The 16,262-nt window shown below is 33.9% G+C and overlaps 1 protein-coding gene across 8 annotated transcripts in view; it reads right to left on the bottom strand.

Moving 5' to 3' along the window:
- The window catches only part of LOC143255837 (netrin receptor UNC5C-like), a 247,732-nt gene that overhangs the window by 119,196 nt on the left and 112,274 nt on the right, over positions 1 to 16,262 (bottom strand). Inside the window, exon 1 of one of the 8 annotated variants that reach the window (XM_076512148.1) lies at positions 4,028 to 4,274. The exons of the other annotated variants lie outside the window; for them this stretch is intronic. Coding sequence (XP_076368263.1) covers positions 4,028 to 4,130 — 103 coding nt within the window. The 5' untranslated portion in view covers positions 4,131 to 4,274. Of the gene's footprint in view, positions 1 to 4,027; positions 4,275 to 16,262 lie in introns of those variants that run through there. 8 annotated transcript variants of the gene reach the window in all.

The raw sequence follows: 16,262 nt of genomic DNA, 5'->3' as shown, positions 1-16,262 counted from the left end.
GATGGGTGTGGCGAACAGAGTGTGGTTGAAATACCATCACTATACATTATTCCAAGTGTTGAAAATCACTAGTGGCCAAGATAAAAATGCTGTTTTAGACAACTGAAATGGGTCTAATACTTGTGCCTGATAACAAGTATAATAAATTATGATCATGGTTCGCCAGCTCGAGAAAGATGTTTAACACTACTATAATATAACCGCTTGTTAGGCTTTGGTAAACAAGTATTTATTTATTTATTTTAATTTATCAGAAAAATTTAATGACAGAAAGAGACAAATTTGACAAATATTTTATCCCTATCGAAAAATCTACTGAAGGGTATTCAAAATCACTGCTTAAGGATTTAAAAATTCCCCAATGTTTTACAGATTAAATGTGTATCTTAACTATATAGCTTACAGTCCCCCGGTGGCACAGTGGTATATTTGCAAATTTTAAGTGCTATAAATCGGGTTTCGGTACCCTAGGTGGGCAGAACACATATAGCCCTATGTGAATAATTACAAAACAAACAAATATACTAATCAGTGATGACGAGAAAACCCACTCGTAGAGAAAAATATATATGTAAAAACGGCTCGTTTGGGTTGAGAAAATTTTCGAAGAAGGTCAAAACATTGTTCGCTCCTCTACATGAAAATTTTCTCAACCCAAACGAGCCGTTTTTACATATAAACAAATACACTACTTGGACCAGCTTACTTTAAATAACGCATCTCTAAAGTATGACATCTAAATATGATGAATTATTTATTTATAGTTGTGGAATGTACTTGATCTGCGCAGATCTTTCAAAACAATTCATTTTGTTAGCTGTGAAAAAAACACCGATACTTTATAAATCGGCAATAGCTAGATATTGTAATTATAGGGTGACTTACCCTCCAGTAAGTGCAAAGAAAAAGGGTATAGGTTCCCTTCCCACCTTCATTTCACAAATCACTAACGTGATAAACAAGGGTTTTCACAAGAAACACACACACACATCGTGGTTCGGCTGGCTGTTGCTATGTCGTCATTTTCAACTCCACCTCCTCCTCTGAAGCTCGTGAATCCTTCGTGCCATCATTATTTCTTCCCCACATAGTTAAACTCAAGTTGCTCGCTATGGGAAACCATCATATCTACCGCGTGAGCCCCAGGGACTTGGCCGGGCACGCGGTGCAGATGTGGACTAACTCGTCCCCCAAGATGTCAGACGTACTTCGTCGACTGAAACAGCAGCTCAGTTTCAGCCTGTGACCCGCCTTAACCCCAGGTCTAGCCCGGCTTGCTAGCAACACAAAAATTTAGGAGATTTTCCATCACGACCTGTTTTTGTTCCCCAGAGAGTCTCGAGTGGTATAAGCTGGATTCCCATTATTCACAAAACCAGCAGAAAGAAAAACTGTTTAAGTTTAATATTTACATTTCATTATTGAGGTACGAAGATTGTAACTACATTTTTCATTTGAACAGAAACTATAAGGTATTTTGCTTTTTTTCTTAATGTTGACAGTGTTTCAGAAAAGCACCACAATGACACACTACTATTTGTTTGTTTTAGAGCAAAGGCAAATTAGGCTGTCTGCCGTGTCCGTCACGGAGAATTGAACGCCGGATTTTAGTGTTTTAAATCCGTGAACCTACTGCTGTCCACTTCTTAAACTGTATTATATTACTTCTAGATTTAAAAAAAGTCGAATCGAAATATCGTATGCTTTGTTTGTTTGTTTTTGAAATTCGCACAAAGCTACACGAGGGCTATCTGCGCTAGCCGTCCCTAATTGAGCAGTATAAGACCAAAATGGAAGGCAGCTAGTTATCACCACCCGGCGCCAACTCTCGGGCTACTCCTTTACCAACGAGCAGTGGGGTTTGACCGTCACAGTATAACGCTCCCACGGCTGAAAGGGCGAGCATGCTTGGTGTGACGAGGATTCGAACCTGCCACCCTCGGATTACGAGTCGAGCGCCTTAACCACCTGGCCATGACGGGCCCATCTTATGCCATAAAGTTTGACAGCTGTTAAGCTACGTTACATTACTAAACTTGAGATAATGACACTAAATTTGAAGAACATGTGTTCAAAGACTAAATCGAGTTTATTCAGACCATGTAGGCATGTAAATGATTGATAATGAGAAATTTCCCAAACAAATTAAAAAGCTTGAAATAGTTTCACATCATTATTTTTTATGTAGGCCTCTAATTTCCAATGGCAAGAAATGTTCACTCCCGAAAATTATTTCGAGGGCCACAAGATTTATTGTTGCACTATCTCGTGCCAAGACATCGAGATAGAGACGGAAGCGATTTTGTCACCATCCAAAGTGAGTGCTGTGTACTTACTTATTCGTCTTTGTAAGATGAACTGAATCGTCAGCGGGAACACACAAACATAAACAAACTTAACACTTGTTCATGTGCTCGTTGTAGAAATACCTTAAGTATAAAGGGGGAGGTTTTTGAACTGTCGAGCGCGAGCGGAACAAAAACGACGAAGGCGTGCCCCCGTAGGAAGTTGACAAAAGGACTTCTGATCTTATCCAAATCACGTGGCCGTGAGGGAATTGTTTTCTTGTGTGACGATACTAAGGAATTCTTTTCCAACAAAGACTGTGCAGTTGTTCTTTTTGTAGTCTGAAAACTGAAACGTGTCACTTTCCTTTCAAACTTCCTCACCAGCCAAATGGCTCTCACCCGTCTTTTCAATAGATTAGTATTATTAATTTCAAGGAATATACAAGTACTCAGATTAGCAATGTTTGTGAGGTAAAACTTCTATCTGAGATGAATATGAATGTGCAAGCACTCTAACTTGTCAGATTTCACTTGTATCTAATTTTTATTTGTACGCCTTTAAAACAAATACATCCGAAATTTGGGTACGCTGTACCTCAAAATTAATATCTTTGATAATGCCACTGGTTTATCATCCGATCTGCAGTCTTTTTGTTGTCCCTTAAGTTTTATTTGTATTTTTTTCTACTGATGAAAAATAATTGTTGTAATTAACGTAATAGATTTTGTTCAAAGTTTGTTAATTTCAAGACTGTTATTATTAGTATTATTACTTTGACATTTAAATTAAGTAATTATTAAAATAATTGCATATGATACAAAACCAATATTTAAAACAGACTGCAGTTTTTTTTAAATATAAGGTTACTTTCATATGCAAAACAAGAGGACATGCATACACATACAACGTGTTACATATCAACGAAAACAAATTTTCAGGGCACAAACGAAGTATTATAATACACAATTAAATACAGAAATATACAATTACCATGAAAAAAGGTGCTGTTAGTGTCTCTTATATATTATGCATTTATAAAGTATTTATTAAAACATTATTTTTTATAATTACCTTAATCTGTATAATATAGAAGACTTTATGTCAAATAATGTATCTTACAAAACACTAATAAAAAAAGTGTTAGTACTACAAAAAGAGTATAGATATGCAAACACTAACATTAGCATTATCAAAAGTATTAATTTTAACCTCGGTTGGGAAGGAGGCAGCGTTAAGTTGGCCCTAAATTCAATTTCTATATATTTTCAAAGAAATACGAACAAAACGTATAAGGTAGTGTGATTGAATCCAAACGATTTCAGGCGATTTGCAAATTTGTGCTCATTTGGAGGTGGGGACAATTTCATGGTTATAGTTTACTTAAAGAGCCTTCTCTAACTAGTGTCCACACGAGTATACGATTCGATCTTCGCAAGTCTCAATTGGATCATTTAACCAAGAAAACTAATCGAGTAGACTGTCATACAGAATCCATCTCTCTGAATTTGCTGTATGGATTATAGACATTAGCAATAGTTTTATGGCGTTACCATAAAACAACAATTTTTAATTATACTTTAAAACATAACCCTCGTAACTGAACTCATTTTGCATGTATTATTCGTAAGCGCACAACTTTACGGTTCAATATATTATTCTGAAAACAATAAAATTCGTACTGAAGCTTCGAAATAAATCAAAAGGAACAACTAATAGTCTATTGCACATCTTCACCTACCGTCTTCAAGCTCGTCTGCCGAGTAGTCTCCTCCAAGCACCACCGACCAAAACAAGAAGAACAACCCGAGAAAAATTATCCCTTTTTGTCGCTGGCTTGTCATAATGGCAACAGAGCTAACAGTGTTCTACCTTCGCCAAACTGTCCACAAGTGTTACAGAAGTGCCACGTATTCACACGAAGCTAGTCATTCATTGAATGTTTGGAAAAATGTTAAGTCATATCAAAAACTAAATTTAAACATACAGACCTTACACGTGATTATTTAAGTTTAGAATGTCTAGAGTGTCCGTGTCAGAGTAAACATTCAATGCACTCCGAAGAGGCCTAACGAATTCACACAGGTGTGCTTCTGAGTAAGCAATCCATAAAAATATTTCGGTCTGGGAACGAACAGTCAAAATCAGTATGGAAAGTTGGTTGGACTTTTAAACGTTTACAGTTATAGTGAAATGAACCGAGACTATCCAGTTACCAAGCAATTAATCAATAATTTTTATCTTGATTGAACCGTTTAGGCTTTGCAAATAACATTACATAGAACGAAACATGCCCGCGGAGAGACGAAACGTTGCATCAACAGGATCAGCACGTGACAGCTTGCTCACAAGAACTCAACTGACTGTTAGTTGGGCGGTGTAGCTGGTATAGCTAACGCGCGTCGGGAGGGAGATCCAAAGGGGAAATAGATGACAGCCAGTCAGTGGCAGGCCGAGATGCGTGCATGCGGGGCAGCAGTTGTAAGCAACGTCAGTATTAGGCAGCATCGAGTCTGACTGCATTGGAATCCGAGAACTTTTTCCTATCTACTCGTCCATCACCCCTGCTTCTATAGACGGATACATTTTTCCATTACACAGCCTGGACTAACCACGCTGTTGTCAAAAAAGGCGAACGAGATTTTAAGCAGTGTTAAAAATCTTGTAAACGGTGAAGGCTTCTTTCGACAGTTTGACTAGCAAGGAAATTTCTATGAAATGAACTAATATCTAAACGGCGGCGAGATTTTATACATTATATTATAAATGATTTTATAATAAGCAGTGTTAAAAATCTTGTAAACGGTGAAGGCTTCTTTCGACAGTTTGACTAGCAAGGAAATTTCTATGAAATGAACTAATATCTAAACGGCGGCGAGATTTTATACATTATATTATAAATGATTTTATAATAAGCAGTGTTAAAAATCTTGTAAACGGTGAAGGCTTCTTTCGACAGTTTGACTAGCAAGGAAATTTCTATGAAATGAACTAATATCTAAACGGCGGCGAGATTTTATACATTATATTATAAATGATTTTATAATAAGCAGTGTTAAAAATCTTGTAAACGGTGAAGGCTTCTTTCGACAGTTTGACTAGCAAGGAAATTTCTATGAAATGAACTAATATCTAAACGGCGGCGAGATTTTATACATTATATTATAAATGATTTTATAATAAGCAGTGTTAAAAATCTTGTAAACGGTGAAGGCTTCTTTTGACAGTTTGACTAGCAAGGAAATTTCTATGAAATGAACTAATATCTAAACGGCGGCGAGATTTTATACATTATATTATAAATGATTTTATAATAAGCAGTGTTAAAAATCTTGTAAACGGTGAAGGCTTCTTTCGACAGTTTGACTAGCAAGGAAATTTCTATGAAATGAACTAATATCTAAACGGCGGCGAGATTTTATACATTATATTATAATACAAAAGACTGGATAACACGTAAGACAAATAAAATATTTTCGTCATTTGGACTTTTTTTTTTTTACAGGAAGACAATGACAGTAGCTTTTATTCCAAAATGATTTATATATATACATATATATGTATGAGAAACTAGTTTATTAACACAGACTTTTATTAATATTTTATTACATCCTGAGACACTTAACATAGTGAAGCACAAAAACTGCTGTCACCCGGTAGTACAATGGTATGTCTGTAGACTTACAACGTTGGAAACCAAATTTCGATACCCGTGTTGGGCAGATTACAGATAACCCATTATGTAACTTTGAGCTTTACTACAAACAAAGACTACTACAGTATCCACTTTTAAAAGTGTGGTTGAAGAGTGGCAGTTGAATTTTTTTTTTTTTGGGGGGGGGGTTAAAGTTTTTATTTCAAAAAGATAAGAAGAGAGCCATAAAAGATTAATTTAAAAAAAATAAAGTAGGATTACGTTTCTGGAAAATGTTTCATGTTTTATTAAACTTAAATTTACCATGGTAACCCCACAAAGGTAACAGAACTGACTGTAGATTGAAAAATGTTTTGCATGTAGGAGATCTCTTGTCTACAGATGCCTGGTTACTCAAGACATGGTATTTTATGAGATACAACTTTTAGTGAAAATCTTTGACGCGTCAAAGATATATTTAAAGTAGCGTCCTTTACCTCTCGGTTTCTCTCTGATATTGTCACTGCTTTAGGGATGAGTAACCTATCCAAAACGTTTTATATCGGAATTAATCAAATATCAAGGATCACTTCAACCTGAATAAGTAACGTTAGAGTTGGATAACTTAAAAACTAGATTCATTCCATTCTACCTATTAAAATACCCGTATAAGTTATTGCTTACCTTATCAATTACTTGACTTCCTAAAATATTATCTCAACTTACTAATCATCTTATAAATTATCTTACTTACCAAAACAGCTTACTAAATTAATACATGTACGGCTTGTAAGTTATCTTACTTTCGAGATTTTTACATTATCCAACTTTCGAAATTCGTATATTATCCAACTTTCGAAATTCATACATTATCCAACTAGTTATTTAACGAAGTGTTATTTCCCCAAGCGGAATGAAATATTAACAACATGCCTTATGGATTATATTACTTCCTACATTCGTATATTCATTATCCAAATGTTCGTATTATGAATTATTTGTTATCCTCATGCAACAATAAATGTAATACATATGTCACTGATTATCTATTTTCCAAAATTATGATACACAACTTCTCATATTATAAAATGTTTCTCCAGGCTGCATAAAACTAAACATCGTAACTCACGGATTATCTTGCTCTGAAATCCATAGATTATATTCCATTCATCTTATGATTCAACCTGTTTTCTATGGTGTTGCACATGATCCGAATATTCAGTTCATGAGTAATTTCATTTTATAGATTTGAGATTAAATTAGGAACTTTGTTAATTAAGAGTAGCTTATTACCAATTTTGCGGACTAATCTTTTTTTGTTGATTCTACTTTCTTTGTCGTATGTATACTATTTTTCACAGATATTTTACAACTATTTTGTTTCCTAATGTGATACACTAATTTCCCCCGATCTGGTGATTTCGCGTTTTCTCATCCTGCAACTTAACTTTATATATCATTTACTTTTCTGTACAAAAACAGTTTGTACGGGAAAAATACTAAACCAGATAAGATTCTGCTTGACCGATATGCCATTAAAACTTTCTTGAATAAATGTACGTCTCGCTTTTCTGAGCAACTAAATTTAAAAGTCACTGTTAACTTAGTGTTCTATTTAGACACAAGCAAAAGGTATTTCAACTGCACCTGCAGTAGTTCATAAAGTTAACTTTAAGCCTTGCCTGTAGTTATGTGCGGAACTTAGAAAGGACCAAATAACTAACTTTTAAATTTGTTTTATGTGCCTTGAGGAATAGAAAGCTGCCCAAACAGCTTTTTCTTTTTACCTGACACATCCACCTCGACAAATACAAACAGATGTGGGCGCTCTCTTGCGGCCAGTATTTGAGTTTTGTGGTTAGCAGGCATAAATGTTACTGCTTGTGCGTGTGATAAATCATTGTACTAGAGTAGAAATCAGTGGCAACGAATGCTTTTTACCTGATCGCAGTATGAAATGACTTAACTATGGCATTGATAATTGATCACGAATGCATCATGTGTGTATACATACACATACACTAGACTCTTATACCAGATTATATAATAACGTTATACGTGCAATAAGCGACTGTCTTGCTTGTTTGGTATTTTTGATAGTCATATGAATAAGGGCCAATTATAACAAATAAAAGTACTTTATGAGTACTTATATAAATATAATAACTTCCATCCAAGGGATGGGTACTTTAGTTAGTATTGTGTATTTATATATAATTACAAATATATATAACGGAAGCAACTGTTACATGTTCTACCATAACCTTTCATTAATCATGAATTTCCATAACTTCCGTCCAAGAGATGGGTACTCTAGCTAGTAATATATATGCATATATTACATAATTATATTTGTATATAAGGTACGAAACGTTTGCATGTCCTATATATATACTAGCAGAATACCTCAGTAATTCCAAAGTAGGCGATCTTATTACTAAACAAATCGAAATCTTCACTGAACCTGAGTGAAAAACGCTGCATTTAATACACCTCTCTTACTTTTACGCAGAGAAACATGAATAATTGTGAACGTTTTTCTTTATTACGAGTAATAATCATTCAGTTAAGGGCGAATACACATGCTGCGTAGGTTTTAGTTTTATTATAGTTTCAATCTCATTGCACTCAAGTTTTCTGCGCACATGGGTGAGAACCGGTCCTTAATTATCATCAGTACCTTACCCAAGAATCGTCGTAATAAACAAAAATTTAAACAACAATTTACTAAAGCAATTTAATTATATACTTAAAATATGTAAATAATGTAAAAAATGGATGATGTAATTATGTATTTTTTAATATAAAATTTGATTTTGTCAACAGAGGTTTAAAAATACATAAATAAAACACTTTTAAAGTTTTTGTTTTGAGGTTGAATAAATACGCACGGTGTAATCCTTGGTGTGATTTTACGCTTATAGAGGTGTGAGGTGTGATAAAGGAGTAACAAAAAACCCATTAATTTACACCCTTCGACAGAAAATATTATTCCACAACCTACTAAAGTAAGATAGCTGTAAAAAACCTTTGTTAAAATATTACCATAGCAATATGAGCAACTGAAATAACTAGTTGGCCTTTAATGAAAATACAATTACCGAGTCTCACTTCCTTACCATGTGTTAAATCTTTTTTTATTTTCACATAAACCTCACATGACTTCCAGTCTGTTTATAACCTCACACTTCATTCACACCTTTAAGTATATAGCAAGAGTATAAAAGTTTATTTATTCTATATGTGCATCTTTTTGAGTGTGAATCTTCACTCTGTTAACACCAAAGATAGTCTTTGTTAGAACCACACCTCAATCACACGTTGTTTTCACTTACGTATAGACTACGATTAATTCATTAGGTTTCATTAGAGTGTACAACAGACTAAACAGGTCCATGATATGCAACTTTTCTTCAGCTACAGAATGATAGCAGAATTATGAGTAAAATATGAGAGACATAAAGAACATTGATAGACAAGAATGTAAGTTAAGCTTTTGGACAAGTGGCAAGCCACAAATGCCATGATATACTGATGTTCCATAAATCAACTAACTGTGCTCACGTGTAAAATTTATTTAGAACGTATGCTTTAAAAGTAAAAATAAAAATAAATATTGCAAAATAATTTTGCGGGAGTTCAACCATAAATATCGATAATATAAATTACAACATGGTTGCTTTATTGTGCGTATGAGAATTTACGAAATTACTTTTTGTGTGTTCATAAACCAACTGAGAACTAATAAATCATTGTGTAAAGTGTAATCCTAAGGTAAAAAGAAACAAACAAAAATTAAAAAACCCTATAAATGTATAAGAAGTAATCTGTGGAAACTAATCAATCAGTTTTTCTAAGTATCTTCTTTCTTCCATTCATCGAGCTCATTTATTATATTTTAACATTTATTCGACTAATCTACAGTGATATTTCAGCTTAGCTTTATCAAAATTTTATAAAAGGGAAAGTCAGTTACTGCTTTCGAAAGCCTCGTGTTGAGTCATGCAAACGACTCGTCAAATTCTCGTCTCAAGTAATCTTCACGTAAACCAAAAAAAAACAAAGATGGGGTAAGAGAGAAAGATAAGGTTACCTCGGCCTTTGATTAAAGATTCAAGATTCCAAAACTCAAAAGAAATGTATTTTGGATCTTTAAGCCTAACAAAAATTACTGAGGAATTGAAAGTCAAGGCAAACATACGTTAAAGTTTCTTTAAAATTAAAAATATACACTTATAAAGCAGATTTAATAATTTTGCTGAGCCAGTCATCTTCAAAATCTGTTTGAAGATAAACTTGTGACCATAATTTACAAAAAAAAAGTCTGATAATAATTGTTGAAAGCGATCTTCATGAAGACCATCCAACAACTTGATAAAGAACCCTATATAATATTACAGAAAGAAATTTTCAGATATTTTTTTTTCCTTTCGAAGCAGCAGAGTGTAAAGTAATTATTACGCATTTGGGTCATTCATTACCGGAAATTCATGGTTCGTGACCCATTATCGCAAAAACATGTTCTGAACTTTGGGCCCGTTCGTGTCCAAAAAGAATGAAGGTTAAATCCTAAGTATTTGAGCACGCACGAGTAGTCTAAGATTTGGAGGTGGGTGCTGTTGATTATTTGTGTTCGCCTCTTGCCTATCAATTCAAGATTTGGTTTTGTTTAGTTAGAATTTCGCGCAAAGCTACACGATGGCTAACTGCACTAGTCATCTCTAATTTAGAAGTGTAAGACTAGACGGTTTGTTTGGTTTGTTTTGAATTTCGCGCAAAGCTACACAAGGGCTATCTGCGTTAAGACTAAAGGGAAGGCACCTAGTCACCATTTCCCACCGCCAATTCTTGGGCTACTCTTTTACAAACGAATAGTAGGGATTGACCTACGGCTGAAAGGGCGAGCATGTTTGGTGTGACTGAGATTCGAACTCGCGATTTCAAATTACGAGTCGAGCGCTTTAACCACCTGGTCATGCCGGATCCTTGAGATTAGGTAGCCCTTAATAAAGTTTTGGATGAACTTTTAGAACAAACAACTCTGTAAGTAGTAAGACTATTTAGATATAGGTTAATATAATTAAAAGTAGCAATGTAATGTCTCTGTGGAGCAGTTACTCTGTAATATTTCCTGTAGTTTCTCATTTCTTTGCATTTTGGCGATTTGCATCACGTCATTAATTCTGTAGCACAACTAGAGAACGTTTGACTGATATTAGGCCCGTCATGGCTAGGTGGGTTAAGGCGTTCGACTCGTAAGAGGGTATGTTGTTGACTAGGTCTCTTCCTTCTTGTTTAAATGGTTATCACTAATAATCCTCGATTATCTTTTCATGAAAATCAAAACATACAAACAAACAAAATATTTCACATGCTAAAACAATAAATTTGGGTTCGTCTTTGAGTTTTGTGAGCACAATAATTTAACAAAGCGCACACTTACGTTATACTTTTGATATTTGTTGTTAGCTTTCTAGCGTTATAAGTTTTCTCATTTGCCATTACGCTTTTGTTGACACCGATTCTTACAATATAAATCACTGGTAACTACAAACCTTTTAACCGTGGGGACATTATAATGTCACGATCAGTCCCACTATTCGATGGTAAAAAGAATAGCCCAAGAGTAGGTGGCGGATGGTGATGACTAGCTGTCTTCCCTCTAGTCTTACACTGCTAACTTAGGGACGGCTAGAGCAGCTAGCCCTCGTGTAGCTTTGCGCAAAATTCAATAAAACAAACAAACTGATACTATCTTTTGAGTTGTCTCCCCCTAGTGGCACGACGGTATATCTGCGAACTTATAACGCTAGAAACCCGTGGTTTGAGGTTAGATTTTCCAGATGAGAGAGCATATATAGTCAAAATATTTGGTTATTTGCAAATCGAGCTGTGCTTTTATTATTCAATATACATTAAAACAGCGAAGGAAAGTCTGATCCTCGTACGACTACACATCTGCAGAATTTGTTTGTAGTTAATTAAACATAAAACTATTCTATGAGCTATCTGGTAGATGAAATACTTTGACCTACTCGATGGGTGGTTATAATGTGACACAACAGACTAACGACAGAGGTCAGTTTTCTCTTCCGACGTTTGTACATTTGCAATACTGGTTGGCATCATGTTTCATATACATTAATTAATAATATATTGTATTGAAAGAGTTCCATTTTGTGATTATAAACGTTTTCATAAAATATACACTCACACACACAGTTGCCGATAAATATTTTATTCATTTACGATTTTTTGAAAAGACGTATTCTTTTTTACTTGCGACTATTCTTACATTCTAGTAGGAGATTAATATTTGATGGTCGTAAATCAACTGAAGAGTTCCTCCTGTTATTGTAACGTTTTACGCACCTTTCAAAAAATAAAAATCTATCCTCGATCTAAAATGGAAATTGAAGTGAATCCACTATACCCCACACACTACCAATGATTTTGTACAATGCCGAAGGAGATACGAGACATATTACAAGAGTTGGTTGTTGCACTATGATACGATCATTACTACTTTATTACAGGATATGATCGGTTTGCAGCTGCTTGACACGCTATGCTCGATACAGCATATGGTTTGAAGGGTGGATTAGTACAGTGTTTTTAGATGTAGGGCAAGCTATTAAGTATCGTTTAAACAATTGCCTAGCGCATTACTGTAAATTACTTTAATGAGAAAAGGAAATAAAAACCATTTATTTCATATGTCGATTATTTCTGTTAGTTGCTTGAATGTTTTCAATAGCCAATTATTTAGGTGCAAATTATTATTGTCCCCAGGTGACATAACGCTAGAAATCGGCTTTCGATACCCGTGGTGGGCAAAGCACAGATAGTCCAATGTGTAGCTTTGTGCTTAATTATAAATAAACGAACAAAATATTCTTGTATAAAAACTATAACTCAAATGATATGAAAAGAGGAAAATTGGGGTTATTGTTTTATTTCGTTACTTGAAGAAAACAACAACAACAAAAACCTCCAAGTTTTATCTAAAATCTAGTAACCAAAGCAAAAAGATATAAAAAGTTAAGTTGAATTTATGTCACTACAGTATTGCCTATCATGGCATTGGCTTTTAAGTAAAAACTATTAAATATATATATATATGTATTTATTCATTGTTTCCAGGTCTTTATTCGCGCACTTATTTATTACAAAAGACCTCAACGTCACGACTTTATATTTAACGTTTTGATATACTTAGCAGTTTAACTTCAAGTTACACTTTAATTTATGTTTGGTTATCATTCTTAGTCTAATATTTTATATTACCACGGTTGGAACTTTTGAAAATAAATGAAAAACAAATTGCATATTAAAAAAAACAACCGAAACTTCAACTGATTAAACGAAAGTTAATTTGATTTTCAGTTTTTCTAGAAGTTTTCTGAAGCAAAATGTACGCGTTTATAATTCTGACGCGGGTGAGATATAAGTTAATTTGTTTTCGTGGCTTTTATATTTGGGAAAAACAACTATGTTCTGTACGTTCATATCAAAACTAAATTGTACAATTGCTGTGTTTGGTATATAAAGAATTACTGAACATAAGGCACTGTCCGTATTTGTTCAAACACTCCTTCTTGTTGCTACGGTTACAAAAACTAGTAATTAACTTTACAGAAAATCACACAATACTCAAGACGATAAGTACTGTGTCTTTAAGAGAAAACAATGAAACATCTATTGTAATAACTGACAACTAGTTGCCTAATTCACTACAGACGAACTGTTGTATCAAGAAAAACGATAATTTAACACTTTTTATCGCCTGGTTCTGCTGTTATTCTAGTCAATTAAATCAGTTCAAGCAATTTATATAGATATCAACACAAACATGCCGCTCGGAGACATCAAGGTGTTCGTGTTACTTACTGTCTGCTAGTTGTTTACAAGGTGTTCTCACGTTTACTTTTAGGAAAAATAACTACTGAGAAGTGAAACTTATTATCGTAATATAAATATAACCCTTCACCTTACTGTGCTATCTTTTAAGTCAGAACAATCTTTGTAAGTGCCATGTTGGTAAAAATAAAACAGAAACATAACTTTCAGGTTTACTTAACCTAAGCAAAGTAGATTTTAATAAGCTGATACAAAGTCTACAATAAACATGTACAGTTAGGTTCGTATGGATTGATTTGAACATTTCTACTTGCAAGCATGCAGAAACGTTTAAGGATTGACTGATTAATATTAAACAACCACTTAAATTTGTAAGCATGTGAATATTTGTTTGCTTGTTCGTTCATATTCAAGCGCAAAGATACACAGCGGACTACTTGTGTTGTGCTCACCAAAGGTATCGAAACCCAGTTTATAGCGTTATAAAACGATATTAATAAAATGCAGATTATATTTAGTTTTTCAGACGCTGATAAAATTAAAGAAACAACAGCTGTTTGTCGAAGGAACTTATAGTAATTTTCGTCAAGAACGTTTCAATTTCATCATTAAAGCTATTTTTGGCTTGAGAAATAGACACCAAGTCCTTTAAAAAAGTAAAGTGTGATTACGTTCACCAACTATAACCATAAAAAATCTCCCGGACACATTACTATTATTGCTTTTTTAATAATAATTATTTGTAAAATTTAGATACAGAAATAAGAGAAACGAACATTAACATATGCTACTTCCAAAGTAAATATCTCAGTTTTTCATTATCATAGAAAGCACTAAGAGCATTTAATTATTTTCGATATAGTACGTTCCATGTGCTAAATATAATGTATCTAAATACATGGAACAGATGTTAGTGTTGGTGTTTTTATAGATTTTACGCATCTGAAATGATACAGTTTTATCATAGTCTACAGTCTACCTTATCTAACATCTTACCTTGAACGATTGAGTTCAAGGGTATTTTAAGAAGGATTTGAAACATGAAACTTCATATGTGCCAAGTCATAGAACGCTCAAAGCTCATGATTTGACTTCATACATATTTTTACGTATCACAGTTCATACATGACAGGTGACAGTTCACTGTCACTCTGTGATAACGTTTCGATAAGCTGACACGATTTCCTTGGCTGCGTTTCTTGTGGTTAGCGTATATCTTGTGCGAGGTGAATCTTTTCATTTAGCAAGTCCTTCAGCAAACTGAAACTTACATATTATAGCGAAATACATAAAACTTTTGCACTATTTGATGCACGTGTCGGAGTATATATATAAATACTAGAAAACTACTGTAAAATAACTCGTCACAGAAAGAATTCACAGAGAGGCTGTCACATTTTTAACATTTCGAGTGGAGCCGATTTGTTTTCAGCAGAAGGAATGAAATTATTTTTCTAGAACAATTCTCTTTATGTTTAGTGTTAACTTGTACTTTGCCGAAAGTGTTTGTTTGTAACGTAAAGCCACACTGAACTACTTAATGTGTCCAACCTGAGGAATCGAATCCCAAATATTTGCGTTAAAAGTCTAAATATTTACCGCTAACTCAGCGATGGACTGCTGGAAGTGATAATTAATAATGTTTGTATAGAACTGCATCTTTTTTTTACGCTATAGTTTGATAAATTTACTAAATATCTTGTTCGTTCGACACTAATCAAAACATAACTGGTTATTTTTCACTAATTTTGTTTTAATTGTCATATATTTATGTCCCTGCAGAGTTGTTTGTTATTAAGCAAATATCTACAAAAAAGGGCTATTTGTGCTCTGCCCACTACAGGTATCGAAACCCGGTTTTTAGCAGTATAAGTCGGTGGATATACCACTGTGCCACTAGGGGCGACTATGTAGAGAGACATACTGTTGTTCTATTGTTTCTTCTTCTTCCAAACACTTTACAATGGACCACCATTACTTCATTGTCAAAAGATCGACTTGAAACTTAGCTTAATTCGCCCAAATATCTCTTTCATTTCTGATTTATTTTGATCATTTATCAAATTTTATAAAACCAAAGGTCAAACAATTCGAAAATGTATATTTTGGGCTCCAATGCTGTCATATTAACAGCAATCAACATGAATAACTGGCACAAATATAAATTACCATACACTTAACACACTGACTTACAAAAAGTTGAATTTGTCCATTTTGAGTCTTTACAGGGAGTCAGAACTCAGAAAAAAAAAACATGATTTAACCAATTTACACGGTATTTGGTATGAAAATACTTTTCTACAGGTTCCACATATTGCTTAACAAAAATTATAGATTTATCCAATTTTATTAATTAGAGATGATTAAAATGTTGTATAGAATGCATACTTTTATGAGGTTTTAAGAATATATTTGCCGTATTTCGGCCAATTTATATGGAGTTTGATAAAAAGACAGAAAAATTTGGAACGTTTGTCTTTCG

The sequence above is a fragment of the Tachypleus tridentatus genome, chromosome 7 (genome assembly GCF_004210375.1).
Source record: "Tachypleus tridentatus isolate NWPU-2018 chromosome 7, ASM421037v1, whole genome shotgun sequence".
Classification (NCBI taxonomy): domain Eukaryota; kingdom Metazoa; phylum Arthropoda; class Merostomata; order Xiphosura; family Limulidae; genus Tachypleus; species Tachypleus tridentatus.
Note: the sequence above shows the minus strand (reverse complement) of the source record. Positions and strands in the feature narration are given on the sequence as shown.